At 50.8% G+C, this 21,658-nt stretch overlaps 1 protein-coding gene across 4 annotated transcripts; it reads left to right on the top strand.

The window, feature by feature from the left end:
- The first annotated feature begins 838 nt into the window (after positions 1-838).
- Positions 839-20,826, top strand: RAD51D (RAD51 paralog D). Of its 4 annotated transcripts, none has more exons than XM_075013509.1 (11): positions 839-959; positions 2,981-3,078; positions 4,049-4,110; positions 4,991-5,109; positions 5,997-6,078; positions 6,705-6,839; positions 7,388-7,483; positions 8,493-8,583; positions 9,662-9,732; positions 14,926-15,093; positions 16,045-17,062. In XM_075013509.1, the coding sequence occupies exons 2-11, from the start codon at positions 2,997-2,999 to the stop codon at positions 16,129-16,131; spliced, it is 993 nt and encodes a 330-aa protein (XP_074869610.1). In that variant the 5' UTR covers positions 839-959; positions 2,981-2,996; the 3' UTR covers positions 16,132-17,062. The 4 variants fall into 4 exon arrangements, with proteins under 4 accessions (XP_074869610.1, XP_074869609.1, XP_074869612.1 ...); XM_075013508.1 differs by lacking the exon at positions 839-959 and adding an exon at positions 976-1,093; XM_075013511.1 differs by lacking the exons at positions 839-959; positions 14,926-15,093; positions 16,045-17,062 and adding exons at positions 976-1,093; positions 20,611-20,826.
- The last annotated feature ends 832 nt before the right edge of the window (positions 20,827-21,658 follow it).

Raw genomic sequence — 21,658 nt, 5'->3', positions numbered from 1 at the left:
GCAAATGGCCATTTTGAAGTTTACTAATGAAGCGCTGAAATGCATATTCAGCGCTTCATTAGCATGCGGGTGGCAGCGGCGCTTCGAAATTGACGCTCCTCGCCGCCGCGCGGCGCATCCAGACGGGGCTCCTTTTCGAAAGGACCCCGCCTACTTCGAAGTCCCCTGATTGAGCTCATGGGAATAAGGGGACTTCGAAGTAGGCGGGGTCCTTTCGAAAAGGAGCCCCCTCTGGATGAGCCGTGTCAATTTCGAAGCGCCGCTGCTGCCCGCATGCTAATGAAGCGCTGAATATGCATTTCAGGGCTTCATTAGTAAAGTGGCCATTTCGAAGTTTGGGGCACGTGTAGACGTAGCCAAGGTGTCGAGGGAACCAGCGGATGCTGCCCAGAGGATTTGTGAGCCGATGGCGGAATGGAAATAGGCCCCACAGTCACAGTCTTCTGCCCCTTCCCCCAGTCTTATATTTGGCTGCTGTGGCCAGGAGGACACTGACGAGGCGGTCCCCGGACTTTGTGGGGTCAGGGATGGGGTGTGCCAGGATCAGCGGGTGGCGGGAGACGCGCAGCCGCCGGCTGCGGAGTTGCTGGCAGAGGTGGCGTTGCCGGCGATGGGTTTGGGGGGAGTTTGGGGACCCCCTGTGATCCGAGTCCTGTGCGCAGATGCCCCTCCCGGGGCCGGGGCCTGGGCACTCAGCAGCGGCGTGACCCCCCCTGCTGCACACGGGGAGGGCGCGAATCGCGGGGTGTCCCTGCGCGGAGCTGTCTGCGGGCGGGGGGCTCTGGCTCCCGGGGCCCAGCCGCGCCGCACGTGCTGCCCGAGCAGGAGCTCCGCGGGCGCGGCCCCGGCCCGGGCTCTCCCAGCGCAATGGCCGCCAGGCGGGGATAGGCCGGGGCCGGGGCGGAGCGGGAAGTGGCTGCCGCGGCCGGGGGCGGACCTGCGAGGCGGGCGCCGGGCTGGTAAGGGAGCCGGGCCTGGGCCTGCGCCTGCGCCTGCTGGGACCCCCGTCCGCCCGCCCCAAACAGGCCGTGGGGCGGAAATATGGGCCACGTGGGCCCGAGCCCGCAGCATCGGGGCCGCCCCCCTCCCGGAGGTGGGTCCCTGGGCCCCGTGCTCGGCGCTGGGCGGCCGGAGCGGTCGCGGGTCGCTGCGCACGTCCCCTCCGCCGCCGATCTGCCCTGGGGTGCCGGGTTTGCCGGCCCGGCGATGTGCCCGCGGTCACCCGCTAGCCCCGTGGCTTTCCCGACGCCGGGGGGCAGAGGGGGGACAGCGGCGGCAGGGGACGCTGCCCTGTGCCCAATCCTGCGCTGCTGGTGCCGGGGAAGGGGCTGCGGGCACCTGCTTCTCCTGGGGCACGATGGTGGCACCCCAAGGCCCTGCTCAGGGTGTGCTGGCTCCTGGCAGCCCCACACCCTAGGACCAGTCATTTCCCTTTAGCCAGGGCCGATGCCCGGGCAGTCAGGGCAGCCTGGCAGGTGGCTTGTGGGGGCTGGATGCGTGTGTCCTTCACTAGTAGCGTGCCAGTGGGGCCCCGGCTCTCTCCTTTCCACCCGCCAGCCGTGATGTTGTTAAAGAAAAGATGCTGGGTCCCGCTCAAAAGGCCGGGGGACATCGCTCCATTGGGAAAGATGGAGCCGGGGCTGGTTTTTCGTGGCGTGTGCCCAGTGCCTAGCCCAATGGATCTCGCAGGCCAGGTTGTGCAACATCTGTATTAATGACTTGGAGAAGGGACTGGGTTGCACCCTCAGCAAGTTTGCAGATGATACCAAGCTAGGAGGAGAGGTAGATACGTTGGAGGGCAGAGTGAGGATCCAGAGTGAGCTGGATAAATTGGAGGACTGGGCCGAAAGAAATCTGATGCGGTTCAACAAGGGGAAGTGTAGAGTCCTGCACCTGGGCCGGAAGAATCCCAAGCATTGTTACAGGCTGGGGACCGACTGGCTCAGCAGCAGAAAGGCACCTAGGGGTTATGGTGGGTGAAAGGCTGGGTATGAGTAAACAGTGTGCCCTTGTAGCCAAGAAGGCTGACGGCATACTGGGGTGCATTAGGAGGAGCATTTCCAGCAGATCTAGAGAAGTTGTTTTTCCCCTCTATATGGCACTGGTGAGGCCACATCTGGAGTATTGCTTTCAGTTTTGGGTCCCCCCCCCCGTATAGAAAGGATATGGATGTGCTGGAGCAGGGTGAGCAGAGGGCAACAAAAATGACTAAAGGTCTGGAGCACATGACCTATGAGAAGAGGCTGAGGGATCTGGGCTTGTTTAGTTTGCAGACGAGAAGTGTGAGGGGTGATTTAATAGCAGCCTTCAACCTCCTGAAGGGGAGCTGTAAAGAGGATGGAGAGAAACTGTTCTCAATGGTGACAGATGGCAGAACAAGGAGCAATGGTCTGAAGTTACAGAAGGAGAGGAGTAGGTTGGATATTAGGAAAAACTGCTTCACTAGGAGGGTGGTGAAGCGCGGGAATGTGTTATCTAGCGAGGTGGTGGAATCTCCATCCCTAAAGGTTTTTAAGTCCTGGTTGGGATGACTTAGTTGGGGTTGATCCTGCTTTGGACTGGTGATTGGACTTAATGGCCTCCTGACATCCCTTCCAGCCCTATGATTCTGTGATCTCACATGACAGCTTCAAGATGAGCCATAAATGAGAATCCTGCAGGAGTCTGTTAAAGCCCCGCAGTTGCAGGATCCAGGAACTGCTGTGAGGTTGAGGAGGGCTATGCAAAGGTGTAGTTTCAATTCGGTATGTGCCAGATCCTGAGAGAGGCTCTGCGGCCTGGCAAGGCCTATGCTGGGTGCAGAACTTGGCCATCAGGCTGGGATGCTTCAGTTGAGATGCATGTGGTGGCAAGGAGAATGAAGGGCTATGGTGTTTCCGGGTGCCCGGAATATCAGACCTGCCCTCGTCTGTCTCGCACAGGGTGCATGACTGGGTGGCATTTGGCCTCTCCACATGTAGGTCCTGCTCTTTCCCTTTAGGGGCTGTCACGGGGACATGGTGATCCTCCGAGCAGGCCTCTGCCCCGGCCTCACGACAGAGATGATCCAGGTTCTGAAAGCCAACAGCATCAAAACAGGTAATGTGGTAGCCTGGGGTCATAGCACCAGCATCTCCCCCACCTGGACATCTGGGGAACCAGGCTGAATAACAGTAGCAGTGGCCACTGGAGACCATCCAGTCCGTGCTAGCACTTAACTGCGCTGTAACTTTCTGACTCGGGTATGAGTCCTTCTCCCCCAAGTGCAGCACGTTCCAGCATTAGTTGCTCTGCTCGTGGAGGTACTTTATCCGGAGAGCTCGGGGTGCTGTTGCCCAGCCCTCCTGCTGGGGGCCACGCTGCCGTGTTTGTAGACAGAGCCAATGTGCGCACAGCCTGCACTGTGCGCGCTGCGGCTTCCTTGCGACAGTTACCGGAGCTTGACGCGAGCTCGTGTGCATGCTCGTGTACGGGGTACCCTCAGGCTTCAGTGGCGCGTCCATCACTTGGCACGCTTGGGATATCTCACACCACACATTTTCTGCTGGGCCTCTCCACGCTCTGCAGAGGCACTTTGAGTCTGTCCCTTGGTGCTGTCTGCTATTCAGGCCGTGAGCTTCTGCCAGTGCACCTGAATCTGGTGTTACACTCCCTGCTGTTGCAGCCTTGGGCATCTCCCGAGCAGCTAACAAGGACGGGGCAATGAATTTGCCAGTGGGAGATTGATACGTCCCAGAGGTCATTTATTCTTTGTGTTCTATTACCAACCTAGGGGTGCACGTCTTAGACTGGGCCCATGACATCTTTGATGACCCTTCTTGGGCCTCGTTCGTGCTCAGGGAGCCCTGCTAGCCACTGGGCTGAGCTCAGATAACACGATTTGGTGTCTGTATGCGTATAGCTGCGTGTAAGGGCTCAGCCCAAAGCTGGCTTGAGCTCTGGCTTGCAGCAGCAGGGAGGACATAGCAGAATAGCATCATGGTGTGTGGTACCTGAAGAGTTGGTTCTCTGGCACTTCAGAGCTGTTATGGTCTAGTGTTCAGCTGTTACCTCTGACTGTTACTTGCAGTGGTGGATCTTGTCTCCTCGGACCTGGAGGAAGTTGCCCGTAAGTGCTCTCTGTCCTACAAGGTGAGAAGAGATTCCTTGGTATGGGTGTTTAACTGTGGAGCCAAAGCTGTAGCTTTCTGAGAGAGCTGTGTTTAGTCAAATGCTTTGAAATACATGGTCTGTCTGCAGAGACCCCATCATAATGCATGGCTGGGCTAACAATGCATCATCCACCTCAGTCAGTCCACCTGCTGCAAGCTGTCGATCTGAATCTTTGTTGCCTAGGGCTGTCAGTGTAGCTGAAAAAAAAAAGAAAAAGAAGTCCTGGGGCACCTCACAGGCTAACAGGTTTATTTGTTAGTCTGTCAGGAGCCCCAGGACTCCTCATTTTGTGCAGAGAGGCTGAGGGATTTGGGCTTATTTAGTTTGCAGAAGAGAAGATTGAGGGGTGATTTAATAGCAGCCTTCAGCTTCCTGAAGGGGGGCTGTAAAGAGGATGGAGAGAAACTGTTCTCAGTGGCAGAACAAGGAGCAATGGTCTGAAGTTTCAGAGGGAGAGGTGTAGGTTGGATATTAGGAAAAACTATTTCCCCAGGAGGGTGGTGAAGCCCTGCAATGTGTTACCTAGAGAGGTGGTGGATTCCCCATCCCTAGAGGTTTTTAAGTCCCGGCTTGACAAGGTCCCGTCTGGGATGACTTAGTTTGGGTTGATCCTGCTTGAAGCAGGGGGCTGGACTAGATGACCTCCTGAGGTCCCTTCCAGCCCTATGATTCTATAACACAGCTACCCTTCTGAGCCTTGTCTCTCTCTGTAAAGATTCTTTCTTGGGGGAATCATCATTCTTTGTACTGAGGCAACCCCCAAGCAGCCCCTGTTGTGCTAGGTGCTGTACAAACCCTGGATCCCAGAGTGCTCTTGAATTCTTCACTGTCTCCTCTGGGGATGGCCGTCTGCCCACAGGCTCTGGTCGCTGTGAGACGTGTTCTCCTGGCACAGTTTTCAGCTTTTCCTGTCAATGGAGCAGATCTCTATGAGGAACTCAAGAGCTCCACGGCCATCCTGTCCACGGGGAGCGAGAGGTGAGGCCATCACGTGTGAAGGAAAGGGGGACAAGGGTTAAAGCGAAAAGGTTCATCCCCGCCCCAAGAAGCTGAGTTGGATTTTAAGCTTTGGCCTGGAGATAGCCAGTTTAGACCTCAGCCAAGTGACTCAGGCTACCTGGCAAGTTTCCCTCCCAGCAAGCAGAGAGCTGGGAGCCTTGAGCATCCGGAAGCAGCAAAGCTGCCTTTTGAATGGACGTGGACGAGCAAAGCAGAATCCCTACTATTAGCATGTTAGCACAAGTCACCTATTTCAAGCCACCAGCCTACGCTCCTGCAGCGGAGCTGTACTCTAACCCTCACACCTCAATGTTCCTGTCTCCCCGTGCAGCTACGCAGCAGCTGCATCTATGCCAGAGATTTTTATCCCATTCGGTTGCAGAATGGTACGAGCATTTGCACAGGTCGTGACTGGCGCCATTAAGGAGGGTTATTGCTCTGGTGCAGCATGGAGTCCTGCTGGACCTGAGTGCGAGGTCCTATATAGAAATGACCAGCTCGCTGTGCAGTATCAGCTTCTCCCCTTTTCCTTCCAACCAGGTGATAATCAGATGTGACCCTGCAGAGAAGCTCACCGTGTTGTATTCAAGCCTGCAGAGCTTCTAACCAGGCATAGGCTTTCCCCAGGCGGGACTCGGTTCCTGTACCTGCCGCACTGTGATTTTTTTTCTCCCCTTGCCAGAACTGGGAGGAGAGCGATGAGATGGGGAGAACTCATGGGGATGTGGATTTTGAAAGGGTTTGGCCAGTGGAGGAGTTGCTGGCTGAGTACAGCTGAGACACACATACAGAAGCTGCTGATCTCCAGCCTTCACTAGCTCAGCATTGCTGTTTCTCTTTGTTGTTCTTGTGTTTTTCTCCTTCAGCTTAGATAAGCTGCTGGACTCCGGCCTGTACACGGGGGAAGTGACAGAGCTCACAGGAGCGCCTGGCAGTGGCAAGACACAGGTGGGCAGTTGTGGGTCCAACCTTTCCTTGCCTAACAGGGCTGATGTTATAATTTCCCCCTGTCCCTGTTTTCTTGGGTGGTCTCTCTTTACACCACATCACCTGTGGCACGTTTGGCGTGAGGGAGCTTGGATCTCGTTTGCTGAGCTAGCAAACAATGAAAGGTGGAATATGCTGTGCTAACTGGGGATATTTACAACAATTGGAGACCAGTAAACAGCTAGGGCCAGACACCTGGCAAGAATCCAGACTTCTCCTACCCTCAGTGGCCACTGACCTTCTCTGCCTCATAGGCCAAAGGAGGCATGCTCAATGGGCATATCTCAAACCGTGTCTGAAACCTGAGGCTGTTGGCTGTGAACCATGCCATACCCAGAGCACATGGCAGTCAACCAGCCCCGCAGGATCAAAGGCCTGGACCTGTTTGAGTCCCTGGCTGCGTGAGTCTTGCTGGTAGCTGAGGTCCAGGGCCCAGCAGCTGTCTTGTCTTGTCGCAGTGTGATAGTGGCTTGCACGTGGCTCTTTGGCTTGGTTCAGGTGTAACCTGTGCAGTATGGAAACAAGCCCCTCCCCTCAGAACGACGGCTGGAATGGGGCAAGATCCATGTGGGTGATCTCCCTCCTAGGTGTGCCTCAGCATAGCTCTCAGCACGGCGCACAGCCTCAAGCAGAACATCCTCTACATTGACTCTACGGGTGGGTTCACAGCCTCTCGCCTGCTCCAGCTGGCTCAGATCAGGACACGGGACGAAGGGGAGCAGGTCAGTGCGGTTGCGTCATTGACCCGACAGCATCCCTAGTGACTCTTAAGCTGCTGTTGCTGACAGCAGCCAGCCTTGAACCAGTGGGGCGGGTGCCCACAACACCCAAGAGTCCCACCTTTCCTCTGACAAACTTTAGACAAATCCTTGCTCCAGCCTTTTGTCATCTGGCTCCCTCTGTGAACCAAGATTCTCCTGCCTCAGTGGGAGCTCTGGGTGCCTGGAGAATCAGGCCACCTGTTCAAGTCCCTTGTTATAGATGTAAGCTGCCAAGCAGTGGCCTTCATTGCTCTGTGCCTCAGTTTTCCCACCTGTAAAATGGGGATAGTGACACCACTGCGTGGGGACAGCAAGAAGGGATGATGATCCTTGGGTTAGGGGTGCTTCTAGATGTGTTGGCCAGGAATGCTGGGCAGCAGGATCTAACCTGTTGTAGCCATGCTGGACTTGGAAATGTTTCGATGTGGGCGTGGTACAGTTCCTGGAGAGGGTAAGGCTGGGTTTGAATCAGCTGTCTTTGTGTGATGCTGCTGCTTTCCTCTCTGCAGGTGGAGGCCCTGCAGAGGATTCAGGTGGCCCAGGCGTTTGATGTCTATAAAATGCTGGATATAATCCAGGAGCTCCGATGTAGCATGTCCCAGCAGGTGGGGCTCTGGCTGCGAGTGTGTCGAGATCCACCCACTCAGAGCAGTGGCCCGATCCTGGGAATCCTTCGGGTTGCTCACATGAGTACAAATACCCACATACAGAATGAGGAGAGACTGTCTAGGAATGACTGCAGCAGAAAGGGATCTAGGGATTATAGTGGACCACAAGCTAAATATGAGTCAACAGTGTGATGCTGTTGCAAAAACATCAAACATGATTCTGGGATGCATTAACAAGTGTGTTGTGAACAAGACACGAGAAGTCATTATCCTGCTCTACTCTGCGCTGGTTACGCCTCAGCTGGAGTTTTGTGTCCAGTTCTGGGCGCCGCAGTTCAAAAAAGATGTGGAGAAATTAGAGAGGGTCCAGAAAAGAGCGACAAGAATGATTAAAGGTCTAGAGAATGTGACTTATTTAGAAAGGCTGAAAGACTTGGGCTTGTTTAGTTTGGAAAAGAGAAGATTGAGGGGCGACATGATAGCGGTTTTCAGGTATCTAAAAGGGTGTCATAAGGAGGAGCGAGAGAACTTGTTCTTCTTGGCCTCTGAGGATAGAACAAGAGGCAATGGACTTAAACTGCAGCAAGGGAGGTTTAGGTTGGACATTAGGAAAAAGTTCCTAACTGTCCAGGTGGTCAAACAGTGGAATAAATTGCCAAGGGAGGTTGTGGAATCTCCATCGCTGGAGATATTTAAGAACAGGTTAGATAGATGTCTCACCAGGATGGTTTAGACGGTCCTTGGTCCTGCCATTCGGGCAGGGGGCTGGACTTGATGGCCTCTCGAGGTCCCTTCCAGTCCTAGTGTTCTAAATCTGCAGGATCTGGCAGGTGGCTCTGTTGGTGTCACGATTTCCAAGCTCCTTTAAGACTCCAATAGATTCATCCTGCCCCAGAGCTGCTGGTGACCCCGCATCCTGTGCTGGCAGGAGCTGTACTGCAGCCACTCTGCATGGCACTTGGCGCCCTGTGCATTGCCCTCTCATGCTCTGTGCTTTGCTCCCCAGGTCCTGAGTTCCTTGGTGCCAGTGAAGTTGCTAGTAGTTGACTCCATCTCCGCCGTGATTTGTCCGCTCCTAGGAGGCAGGCAGGCAGAGGGTGAGTGAGGGTCTTTGCAGCAAAGAAATAGTATAGCTGGCCATGGTGTGGACAGCCGGTGAGGCTTCCACCGTCCTGTCTTCTGCCCTTTACTGATGAGAATCCATCGCTTCCAAATCATCCCGAGATGGCAGGGATTGAAATAGACGCATTTTTGGGACAGTGGGGAAATTGCTTCCCATATTTCTTCTGGATCCGTTTATTACCTGGCAAATTCTCAGCTGGCGTTCGGTGCCATCCACAGCCCCCAACACTTTCTGATCCACAAGCCCCCAGGATGCATGGAACGGGGAGAGGAACAGTCACTGCTGAGCTGGGCTGCATTGGAGTACATCTGGGAGTGAGAGATTCTACTGTCAGTTCCCTCAGTTCCCTGCCCTGTGGCTTTGCAAGTCAGGGGAGAAAATGCCACCTAACAGCTGTTTGGGGGCCTGAAACAAACTGGGGACTTGCAGTCCGGTTTTTAAAGGACCAGGCCGACTGCTGGTCATCACGACCAGGGCCGCAGGGTGGCCGCCTCTGCAGAGGGGCCAAAGATTGAATGGGTTGTAGATAGTTGTGTGGCCTAGCGGAGGAAGGCATGGTTCAATAGTGGTTAGAGTACTCAGCTGGGACTCAGGAGAACTGGGATCTGTTCCTGTCTCTCTAGCTGGCTTATTTGATGACCTTGCACAAATTGTGTTCCTGCTCTGTGCCTCAGTTTCCCCATCTAAATTGAGTAACTGTGGTACAGACCTCTTTTTCTGTAAAGCGCTTTGAGGTCTACTGATGGGAAGACCCAGGTGGGGAGAGGATATTAGCACTGGTCTCCCTGGCTCAGGGGTGGTGTGTATTAACGGTGCATGCGCTGGGGAGGGTGAGGGAAAGATGGAACTGCTTCTGCTGTATTTTCCCTGGATATCTAAAAGCCACCCAGGGCGGGACTGACTCAGCAGGTATCAACTGCAGTAAGTTGACACACTGTGGAGGGGTCACCTGCATGGGTGAGAGTGCAGAGGACTGATTCACAGAGCCATGGGTCTCTACGACCCTTCCAACCGAAGCAGGCCCTGATGTACACTTGTATTCTCCTCCACAGGCTTGGCCCTCATGATGCACCTGGCCAGGGAGCTGAAGACGCTCGCCAGAGAACATAGCATGGCTGTGGTGGTGAGTTCACTGGTCCTTGCCTCTCTCTCCCTGAGCTGGGAGCAGGTGATTGGAGTCGAAAAGGAGGGGGGGCGGATGTTTAGGGTGGACATGAATCCATTCAAAGTTGCACAGGAGAGGGGACTGAGACTCCTGCAGCTCTGCAAGCATCCGTCCATCCCCTGGGAGTATCTCTCAATTGCAGCTCAGTTTCCATCCAGCCCTCACATGCACTGTAGCTGCAGGGCGAGAACAGAGGTGGTTTTTATTAAGTCTGCCAACAAGCCTCCTCTACTCACTGATCCAGAAGGAGTCAAGGACAGGTAGGTATTAGGGCTGTTTTCATTGATCTCTGATGTAACAACTGAGGTAGATTTCTAAATAATTTGAGTGCCTGTGTAGATGTCAGAGACAGAGTAGACCTAGTCCAGTGGTTTTTGGGTAGTGCAGGGCATTTATAAATGGATGGTGATTGGAATGTCCTCTGGACTCTTTTTCTTTGATTCCGGGGCTATGCATTTGCATGGAGGGCTTGACTCCCAGGACAGCCGCTGTGACCTTGATCATCGGGCTGAATGGAGAGGGCCTGGTAAAGAAGCATGGTGAACAGTTGATATTCTGGAGCAGGCATTAAAATGTGTTGGGAGAATCCAGCTTCGTTCATAGAATCCTAGGGCTAAAAGGGACCTCAGGAGGTCATCTAGTCCAGCCCCTTCCCTAAAGCAGATCAACCCCATCTAAGTCATCCCAGCCAGGGCTTTGTCAAACTGGGACTTAAAGACCTCTAGGGATGGCGATTCCACCACCTCTGTAGGTAACACATTCCAGTGTTTCACCTCCCACCTGGGGAAATAGTTTTTCCTAATATCCAACCTACTCCTCTCCCTCTGTAACTTCAGACCATTGCTCCTTGTTCTGTCATACGTCACCACTGAGAACAGCCTCTCTCCACCCTCTTTAGAGCTCCCCTTCAGGAAGTTGAACAACACCCATGGTCTCAGTGCTGGTTGACATCTGATGCCTCCCTCACTATTTCCTTCCATCTTTTCCTGTCCAATGTGGAGTGGCTTAATTTCTGTAGACTAGTTCCGCACCAATCTACTATATCATCTACCCATTCTCTGCAGGATCTGCCTGTCCTGTTTGAACCGTCAATTATGCTGAACACCAGGGTCTTGATTTTTCATTCGTCATTCATTCTGTGGATATGCCCAAATAGCTGTAACTTCTGTTGTATTACCTTCTGCAGTAGGTTCTCTTTCGGTGGTATCTTCTTATATAATCCCTCGTTGATGATCTTCTGCATCCATCCTGTTCACAGAACCACAGAATCCTAGGGCTGGAAGGGACCTCAGGAGGTCATCTAGTCCAGCCCCCTGCTTCAAGCAGGATCAACCCCCACTAAGTCATCCCAGCCAGAACCTTGTCAAGCCAGGGCTTAAAAACTCATGGAGATCTCTTCTTAAGCTCTTTCTAAAACAACTCCTTTTGAATGCCAATATCCTTGTCTTTGAATCTTTCGTTATCACCCATGGCTCACATGCGTACAACGTGCTGCTGAATACACATGTTCAAGACACTGAGCTTTGTTCTTAGCTAATCACTTTGCTTTTCCACAGCTTTTCCATCGCCTTCAAACTCTCACTTGCTTTTGCTATTCTAAATGCTATTTCCTTCTTACAATCTAGATCATATGTTATGTTGCTTCCCAGATATGTGAACTTCTCTATGTTCTCCCATCTACACTGATCTTCCTTCCTGTTTCATTATCTCCAAGTGCACTTGTTTTTGTTTTATTGATGTTCATAATCAGACCATTCTGCTTCCTTTCCTCATTTAGTACCTGCACCGTTCTTGCTAGCTCTGGAAGTTGAAGGCTGCTATCAATTCACCCCTCACTCTTTTCTTCTGCAAACTGAATATTCCCAAATCCCTGAGCCGTTCCTCACAGATCATGTGCTCCAGCCCTCTCATCATTTTTGTTGCCCTCTGCTGAACCCGTTCCAATGCTTCCACATTTTTTCTATACTGGGGGGTCCCAGAACTGGACACAATACTCCAGATGCGGCCTGACCAGTGCCAAATAGAGGGGAATAATAACTTCTCTAGATCTGCTGGAAATGCTTATCCTAGTGCACCCCCATATGCGGTTAGCTTTTCTGGCTACAAGGGCACACTGTTGCCTCACATTCAGTCTCATCCACAGTAATCCCCAGGTCCTTTTCTGCTACACTGCTATTTAGCCAGTCGGACCTCAGCCTGTAACAATGCTTGGGATTCTTCCATCCCAAGTGCAGGACTCTACACTTGTCTTTGTTGAACCTCATCAGATTTGCTTTGGCGCAATCCTCCAGCTGATCTGTGTCACTCTGGATCCTATCTCTACACTCCAACTTATCTACCTCTCCCCCTAGCTTGGTGTCATCCGCAGATTGGCTGAGGGTGCAATCCATCCCCTCATCCAGGTCATTAATAAAGATTTTGAACAAGAACAGCCCTAGAACTGATCTTTGGGGCACTCCACTCGAAACCGACCGCCAACCAGACATAGAGCCCATGATCGCTACCCATTGGGCCGGAGCGTCAAGCCAGCTTTCTATCCATCTCACAGTCCATGTATCTGATCCATACTTCCTTAACTTATGGTCAAAAATGTTGTGAGAGACTGTACCTCATCATAGAAGACAGTCGGGTCGGTCAAACATGACTCGCCCTTGGTGAATCTATGTTAACTACTCTTGATCACTTCTCCACTTCCAAGTGCTTCAAAACGGATACCGTGAAGATCCCCTCCATGATTCTTCCGGAGACTGAGGTAAGGTTGAGTGCTCTGTAGCTCCCTGGATTGTCCTCCTTTCCTTTTTTAAAGATGGGCACTGCCTTTGCTTTTCTCCAGTCATGGGGGACCTCTTCCGATCTCCATAAGTTTTCATAGACTCATAGAATAGAACACTAGGACTGGAAGGGACCTCGAGAGGCCATCGAGTCCAGTGTCCCTGCCCTCACGGCAGGACAAGTACTGTCTAAACCATCCCTGATAGACATCTATCTAACCTGTTCTTAAATATCTCCAGCGGTGGAGATTCCACAACCTCCCTTGGCAATTTATTCCACTGATTGACCACCCTGACAGTTAGGAACTTTTTCCTAATGTCCATCCTAAACCTCCCTTGCTGCATTTAAGTCCATTGCCTCTTGTTCTATCCTCAGAGGCCAAGAAGAACAAGTTTTCTCCCTCTTCCTCATGACACCCTTTTAAATACTTGAAAACTGCTATCATGTCCCCCCTCAGTCTTCTCTTTTTCAGACTAAGCAAGCCCAGTTCTTTCAGCCTTTCTTCATAGGTCACATTCTCTAGACCTTTAATCATTCTTGTAGCTCTTTCCTGGACCCTCTCTAATTTCTCCACATCTTTCTTGAACTGCAGTGCCCAGAACTGGATACAATACTCCAGCTGAGGCCTAACCAGCGCAGAGTAGAGTGGGAGAATGAGTTCTCTTGTCTTGTTCACAACACACCTGTTAATGTTTTCAAAGATAATAGCCAAAGGCTCTGCAGTGACATCTGCCAATTCCCTCAGTACCCTCGGATGGATTGAATCTGGACCCATGAATTTGTTTGCATCCAGCTTTTCTGAATGCTCTTAACCTGTTCTTTCCCCACCAAGGGCTGCCCAGCTCCTTCCCATACTGCATTGCCTAGTGCCGTAGTCTAGGAGCTGACCTTGCCCAGGAAGACTGAGGCAAAAAAGCATGAATACTTCAGCTTTTCCCACATCCTCTGTTACCAAGTTACCTCCCTCATCCAGTATTGGTCCCACACTATCCCTGATCACCCTCTTATTGTTAACATGACTGTAGAAACCCTTACTGTTGCCTTTCACGTTCCTTGCTAGCTGCAGTTCCAATTGTGTTTTTGCTTTCCTGATTACTGCCCCGGCATTATCCAGCCATATATTTATACTCCTCCTTAATCATCTGTATAAGTTTCCACTTCTTGTATATGCATCCCTTTTGAGATAAGCTCATCAAGGATTTCTCTGGTAAGCCAAGCTGGTTGCCTACCATATTTGTTTTTTGTTTTTTTTTTTTACTGCATATCAGGATGGTTTGTTTCTGTGCCTTCAATAAGTCTGTTGTTGGTCTGATCACCACCTGTAAAGCAGCCAGCAAAGAAGAGGAACAATCACAGATTCAAGGTTAAACTCATCCACTGGGATGCACTGCAGTCCTGAGGAACGTGGGAGTCAGCTATATATCAGCCTCTGCTCAGTGGTTCCCAAACTTTTCAGCATCATGACCTCCCTTTTTGATTTTTGAGCAACCCTCACGCCCTCTCCCCATCTCTTTTTTTTAACCACGCGCCAGCCACCCCAGCCACCTCTGAATCCCTCCCCTCCCCTCCCCTCCCCCAAAGCCAGGCTCTGCCAGCCCCTCATCTTACCCCACCCTACTCCTCCGTGCCAACCCACATTCACTCACCTTTGCAGGAGGCAGCTAGCTCCACGTGGGCCTTCGTCGGCTGCCTGCTTTTTATAGTGGCTGTGCCAGGTCGCCTATGTGAAATGGCAGGGGCTGAGAGCAGGAAGCAAGGGCCAGCTTTTTCTTCAGGTGGGAGGGAATAACTGTGGGGAGGGTGCGGTCACCTTGCACCCCCCTTGCACCCCTCCTCACCCCGGAATTTCTTTATGCCCCCCAGTTTGAGAAACCAAGTCCAAGCTAGTCTGTGGCCAGCATTCATTTTAAGCTGGTGCCTAGGTCTTATTGCAGCCTTCTGTGGCGTTTCAGCTCCCTCTCCTGACTGGACCATGTAAAGTGAAGTGATCCCCTCTGAGCTAGCAGACAAGTAGCTCAAGTAGTAGAGGTTCATGCTTCTAAGACCTATCAAGTGGTGGCCACACAGGGATTTGGACAGTGGTAGCCTGGAGAACTGCCTGTTGGGGGGACGCTTGTCCAGTGCTCCTTGAGCGGAAAGAGAAGCTTGGAAGCAGTAACGGATTTATAACGTACGTGTGGCGTAGCTGGTGGTAGGGCACAAGCAGCTAAATGATGATATATTTAGAGGGACAGGATGGCCAGTCAGACAAGGGCGAAGAAAATCAGTGGCAGCACCTGATTGCATGCATGAGCTCCCCAGGTATCCCGGTGCTTCGTTGCAAGTTATAGTTATTGCTGGTGACTGACTGGAACCGAGAGTAAGTTTGTCGTGTTGCAGGTGACGAACCATGTGACCAAAGACAGCAGCAGTGGCCATCTTAAACCAGCCCTAGGGCGCTCCTGGAGTTTTGTGCCCAGTACCCGGGTGCTGTTAGAGCGCAGAGAAGGATCATGGGGAAAAGCCAGCACTCAGCGTGTTGCTTCCTTAACAAAATCTCCACGACAGGTGAGACTTCCCAGGAGGGCTCATGTGGGAATGGGAAGGTAGGATGCCAGCCAGGGATCATGTCCTTCGGAGAGTTTTGCTGGGGTTCTGGCCTCAGCCAGGAGACAGTGTGCTGCCTCTGTGATGGACTTTGGGAGCTTGAAGAAAATGCAACCGAGCTATAAACTGTGGAGTGTTCATGCATTTTCCCCACTTTCTAAGTGGCTCATTTTCTATTTCCATGCACTACAAATCAGCCGCACCACTTCTGATTTGGATTATGTTGATGTAGTTGTCCCATTCAGTTGCACCTCTGACTACGCACAGTTGTTAAAGATCCTGAACCCCTTCTTGCAAAGTGGGGAATGTTTGCTCAGATGTCCTGGCCACTTACCAACATGGGCGACTATCATATTGTTCTCATGGCAGCTTCAAATTCGATATTATGGGTCAGGCCCTCCGGTAGTATAAGTCCATGTAACTCCATTGAAGTTACAGGATCGATGCTGATTTAGACCATTTGAACATCTGTTTCTCTTCTGAGCCAAATTGCTGTTGACTGGTGGTATTGGTATTGCAGTAGCATTGAGAAGGCCAAATCAAAATCACAGCTATATTTATCCTGGACACTAAATAAAATAGAGATGATCCCTATCCCCAAAGAGCTTACAGTATAGTGCTGATACCAGGTATGGATGTGCCATTAATTATGGGTTCTTAGGGCTCTTTGACATGGAGACATTAAGGAAAGTTAATCCAAGTTAATTAAAGGCATTGAAGAGGATTACTTAAACCGTACTAGATCCCTTTGTATATTTACTTAGTTTACTTTGGAAGTGAATTCAGATAAACTGGAATTAAAATCAGTTCAAATTTGTGCTTTCTGTTAACTCAGATTAATTTTTCTGAATGCCTTGCTATAGACAAGCCTTTGGGCCTGTGAGCTTAATTTCCCCTTGGCTTCCCTTGCAGCCGACTGGAATTGAAGTGGAGGTGGACATTGGAAGCTGTGGGATGTTGAAAGAAAGCCCAGCTGCATCTGGAGAGGGACCCTCATGAAGGCTGAAAAGCAAATTACAAGAGCCTTTAGCTGTGGGCATCTTTGTAGCTACTCTTCTCTGAAGACTGTGGAATCAGATTGCGTTGGCCAAGCCATCTTGGGGGCAAGGAGAGATGACTGGGGTACTAGTAGAAACAGTGATATCTCCTGTTACCCCCAGCCAAATAAGGAACTCCCTCCTCCTGAGGCTCGACAGAGGCTTGGGGTTCCAAGGAGAGCTTGGAGGGAGGTTAGCGAGTCAGACAATTGCTGTCCTTAACTGTAGCTCTTTCCTGGAGTGCATTAAGACCATAGAATCACAGGTCCTTTCCTGGGGGCTTTGTGGATCATCAGAGGAACCTCTGTCTTAGGGCTTCAGGAAATCGGTGGGAAATTTGCTGAATTCTTTGATGGGTAAATATCTTGTCTGGGTAAATGTCTTGTCTGTATAAACATGCGGCAGTTGGCCATGTGGCTTTTTATAGGCAGCTGCTGCCTGATCCCAGGAGCACCAGTTCTCTGGGGAGGGCGCCTGCTGGCTTGGCTCTCACTCTGCTTACCCCATAGCAGGGCTGGAGGGGACACAGGCTGCTAAAAGGAAACCAGATGGTAAGTTCTCAGAGGTTTTTATGGTCACATGTTTGCTATCCAGAGTAGTCATGGGTAGTTTGTAGGCAGTGGTAGTGGTATTTTCATTACACTGAATGAAGAGTTGCTGTTACCTCATGGAAAAGGGATAAGCATCTTGGGCCAGATCCTTAGCTGATGCAAATTGGTGTTGCTCCTGATTTACACCAGTGGAGCATCTGGTCCTGTGTTTATGCACTTTTTGGCTGATGTATTTGATGTCACTTTCTGTATTTGTCTTCCTTGGACGTTTAAAAAATATTATTAGGAATATTTTTGCTTGGAAAACAGGAACCTCATTTTTGAATGAAATTACTCTACACCTTCGGCTGTGCCTGCAAGTGATTGTGATCTCATGTGATGACTGACAGGAAGCCCTGGAAATTGTAGAGAAAAACGCTCACCTGATTCAGCTGAATCAGTGCTTGCATCCATTAGGACGCTAGTGTGGAAAAGGCTCTGGCATCGAGATCTATTTTACTGTATGTCGATTAACCTACTTTTCACTAATGCTGCAATATAAACAAATTTAGCTTCTTTCTATATCACAGGTCCCATTAGTGCTAGCATGGCTGCCGCCGAACCACTGTTGGACGCAGTAAGGAATTTTTGTAAATTTCTTCATGCTGTGCTATGGGCAAATGGTCTCCTATTTTTGTCTCTAAACAAACATCCCTGGCAATGCAAGAGACAAAGAAAAACATAAAATAGATGTGAAATCTCCATCTAATCACCCTAGATTGCATATTTTTCAGAATTTCCAAGGAAACAACAGCAGGTTGCAGTTTTGCTACCAATCGGTTTTTGGTTGACTCACCTCTGAGTTGCTACTGTGCTCGTGGGAACCTGAGATCTCTATTTTACTTCTTGTTTAAATTATATCCCTAAGAGAACAGCTTCTGTTAAGTCAGCCAGCGACCAATTTAATGCATATGCATTGCTGCATAAGCCAACAATTAAGTACGGTAGTTGTCATCACTGTAGCCTAGGAAAGTAGCAAAGAACAGTATGACCTGATATAAATAAAACTGCTTCCAATGACGATAAACATATATGTAATTATTATTATTGGTCAGGAACCAGGGCGCCTATGTTCTGCACTGTACGAACACAAAAGGAACAAGCTGTTGAGGATCGCTTACAATCTTTTCTGTGCAAATAGTCATCATGTATGCATGGTGGAGACATAGTGGACCCCAAGCAAATTTGTCCTATTTTGTCTCTTGTACCAGTTGTTTTATCAGGTTGTAAACACATTCCAAGTAAGCTTCTATCTGTCATACTGTGTCCATTTCGTTTGGGCATCATCTTCTTGTGTGGAAGTGGAGTACAGACTGGAAAATATGGAGTAGAGAAGGAAACAGATAAACACGTTTCCACATGCTGTCATGGGTCTGGAGTTTATGACAAGAAGGGACCATTCTGACCTCAATTTTATGTAAACTGCATTTGGTTTGAGATTGTTTTAAAGCTGTCCAAGATATGGGGATGGACACTGGGCATCCAAGGCCCGTAGGTGGCTTTGAAAACTTCAGCGTTAAGCCATTGACATGTGCCTGCAACTTTACTGGCTTCAGCAACATTCTGAGAGTGCTGTATTTGGCGTACCTTGAGAAGACTGTTAGCCTACTAGGGATCTGTGCATGGTCACATTTTCCAAGGGTGTCCAAGTCATTAGGGTAGAGTTGAAAACTTCCATGGTGGTAGAGAGCGCTTTGTTTCTAGCACATGACTGTGCTCTGTCTAGCCACCACCCATGCCAGTCAGAGGAAGGAGTCAAGGTGAAGTGACTTGATGATAGGGAAGGAGAGAGTTCCAGTTACCTGGTGCAAGGCAAATGAAGGAAGGTTCCACAACTGGAGAGGATGAACTGTGGGCTGGAAAGTCTGGGGATCATAGAATCATAGAACACTAAGACTGGAAGGGACCTAAAGAGGCCATCGAGTCCAGCCCCCTGCCCCGATGGCAGGACCAAGTACTGTCTAAACCATCCCTGACAGACATCTATCTAACCTGTTCTTAAATATCTCCAGTGATGGAGATTCCACAACCTCCCTTGGCAATTCCAGTGTTTGACCGCCCTGACAGTTAGGAACTTTTTCCTAATGTCCAACTTAAACATCCCTTGCTGCAGTTTAAGTCCATTGCCTCTTGTTCTGTCCTCAGAGGCCAAGAAGAACAAGTTGTCTCCTTCCTCCTTATGACATCCTTTTAGGTACCTGAAAAATACCTGATGTGTGATTGGAGGGTGGGCACAAGGAGCTATATGAAAGACCACCTCTGAATGTCATGGTGGCTACTCTAAGGGGGAGGAAAGCAGGCAGGGAGGGAGAGGGTCCCTGGAAAACTTCAGAGAGCACGTGTGGGGAACAGTCACGAGGCCCCAAAAGCTAGATCACATGAGCCCTGCTGCTTGTGCCCCAGCTGGTGCAGGGTTTGCCAATTTCCTCTTGTGGTGGCTCTTTGAAGAGCTGCCACGAGGGTAACTGCCAACCCTGCAAAAGCCCATTCGTGCTGGGAGGCAGCTGAAATGCCACTTCCTTGCCCAGAAGGGCTGGTGGGGAGCTCACATCCGCTTCCTGCTATGGCAAGTGGGGAGGGAGGGTGGGAGCATGTTGGAGCTGGGATGTGTTCAAATGCTGTCACGGTTCCAGCGGGCTGGTGGGGAGGGGAGCCTGCTCTCTGAGTTGCCTCCCCGCAGGTAAGTGAGTGAGTACTCAATTACTGTACTCAACATCCCATTTGATCCCTGTTTAGCTTGTTGTATGTGCTCCTATGTTGCAAACCTCTGGAGGAGTAGTAGTAGTAGGCATCCTTCAGTCTGCATAGACTATGGATCGTGCCCTTTATAGTTTCAACTGAGGACTTCATTTACAGCATCTACTGTGACTATGAAGACTCACACGAGAGTGACAGTCCTTGCTGCATCTCTTGCAGATGTGGTGGGTGTCTGGCAAGTCCTTAGTGTGCTTTCTGTGTGCTCGCTTCTCCTCTGCTAGCTGTCTGATCTTCATCTCGCCCTTCTTAAGGCCCTTGTGTAACCCCTGCCTCCATCTGCTGCGGTCGTTTGCTAGTTCTTCCCAGTTGTCCAGCTCGATGTCTACCTCTCTGAGGTCTCTCTTGCAGACATCTTTGTAGTGCAACTGGGGGTGTTTGGGAGGTCTGTTGCCAGAGGCTAGCTCACCATACAGGATGTCTTTTGGAATCCTTCCATTATTCATCAGCATTGGTGGTTCAGTGGTAGAATTCTCACCCACCATGCGGGAGGCCTGGTTTCAATTCCTGCCCAGTGCAGAAAACCTCTGGAGTAAGCCCATGATGATAGTAAACGTGATGTTTATGAGGAGGCCGTTCAGCTGAAAAAAGTGGGGGTGCTATGGGTTGTTTATCTCATTGAAACGTGCTGTGTTACTGGAAAGGTTGAGAACTGCTGGCTTACATGTTGGGGCATAAGCTGCCCACCAGAAGGGGTGAAATGACCTTCCTGGATCATGTACCTAGCCTATTTGGTATTTTATGCCTTCCTCTGAAGTAACGGACACAGGCTGCTGCTGACAACAGCATATTGGAGGAGGTGGACTGTCAGTTTGGGTGGGGGGGTTGCAACCTTCCTGTGGTTGGCTGTGAGATAAATAAGTGGGGACAGGGTTTCATAAGAGATAACACACCCAATCTTCTGGCTGCAGTTCAAGCACTTTGAACAGGGAAAGTGTGATACGTCACCTCTGTTTTATCAGTGACCCTATGATGATAGGGTCTTACCTTTAGCTGAAAGGGAAAGCTAGTGCAAGAAGCAGAGTACTGAATTCAGTAGACAGAGATGGGGGCAAAGGGTGACTTCCTCCTAAAGCTGACTTTCTTTATCTTTGCAGCAAAATCATGGTGGAACACAGCTTGTGACAGCATCATGAGGTTGCTGTGGTACATCCTCATCTCACTGCTCAGACCCAGCCTTACTTTAATGGAAAGCTGTGCACTGTGGTGTCCGCATGCTCTGAGATAAGGAACCTTAGACTGCTTTCAATCTCATCTCCTGCAGTTGGAAAACTGAGTGAAAAGTGTCTTTGGAGACGCCTCTATAAAGTGAAACAAATCTGATGGGAGCTGCTGTGCCTGGATTCTGTGGTCAAATACAGGAGTGAAATTATTTTACCTAACAGCACCTTTGTGCAGAGAGGACAGTATCATTGCAAGAGTGAGACACGCATGCAGCTCTACCTGGCACCACCAGTATGCTACAGGTTAGGGGCAACTGCAAAGGGCCCAGAAATCTATAATATCCCCCACCCAGACCAGGCATAATCTCAAGCCTTAGCCCCCTAAAAGCCAGGCAGGCTAATCTGCATGGAACTCAATGCATTGAAGAAGAGGAAGAGAAGCTGTAATTCAGGTCAGGAACTGAATCCCCAGTGGGGCTGGTCTTGGATTCAGATTGATTCCTGCTGCTTGACCCCATGCAGGGCCCTAAATCAGCCCCTGCCTGGGGGATGGGTTCAAAGCTAGACCCAGCAGTGGGAGTGGGATCTTACAGCCAGGTCCTGTTGGGCATGGGGAGGGAGGCTGTTGGTGGGTTATTCTTATTTGATCCCTGAACAGGGCTCTCCTTTCAGGATATCATCTGAGGGTGAGCCCCCAGCCTGGGAGCACCTGGGTGCTGGTGCCACGTCCCCTGATAGGGTGAGGGGATGTTAGGGCAAGGCCCCATCATGGGGTGAGGGGACCCTGCACAATTGAGTGGTGAGGGTGGAGTGACCAAAGGCTTTGTCTTCCGTAAGCAACTCTCCCCCTCTCCCTGGAACAAAGCTCACACTCGCTACCTGGGTGAGGGGACCCGGGAGCCAGATCCTGCCTCGGGCGGGATTCGAACCAGCTGCCCCACGGCCTCGTCGTTCCCACATCCCCCAGCCTGAGCTGCGCTAC

The sequence above is a fragment of the Carettochelys insculpta genome, chromosome 19, assembly GCF_033958435.1.
Source record: "Carettochelys insculpta isolate YL-2023 chromosome 19, ASM3395843v1, whole genome shotgun sequence".
Classification (NCBI taxonomy): domain Eukaryota; kingdom Metazoa; phylum Chordata; order Testudines; family Carettochelyidae; genus Carettochelys; species Carettochelys insculpta.
Note: the sequence above shows the minus strand (reverse complement) of the source record. Positions and strands in the feature narration are given on the sequence as shown.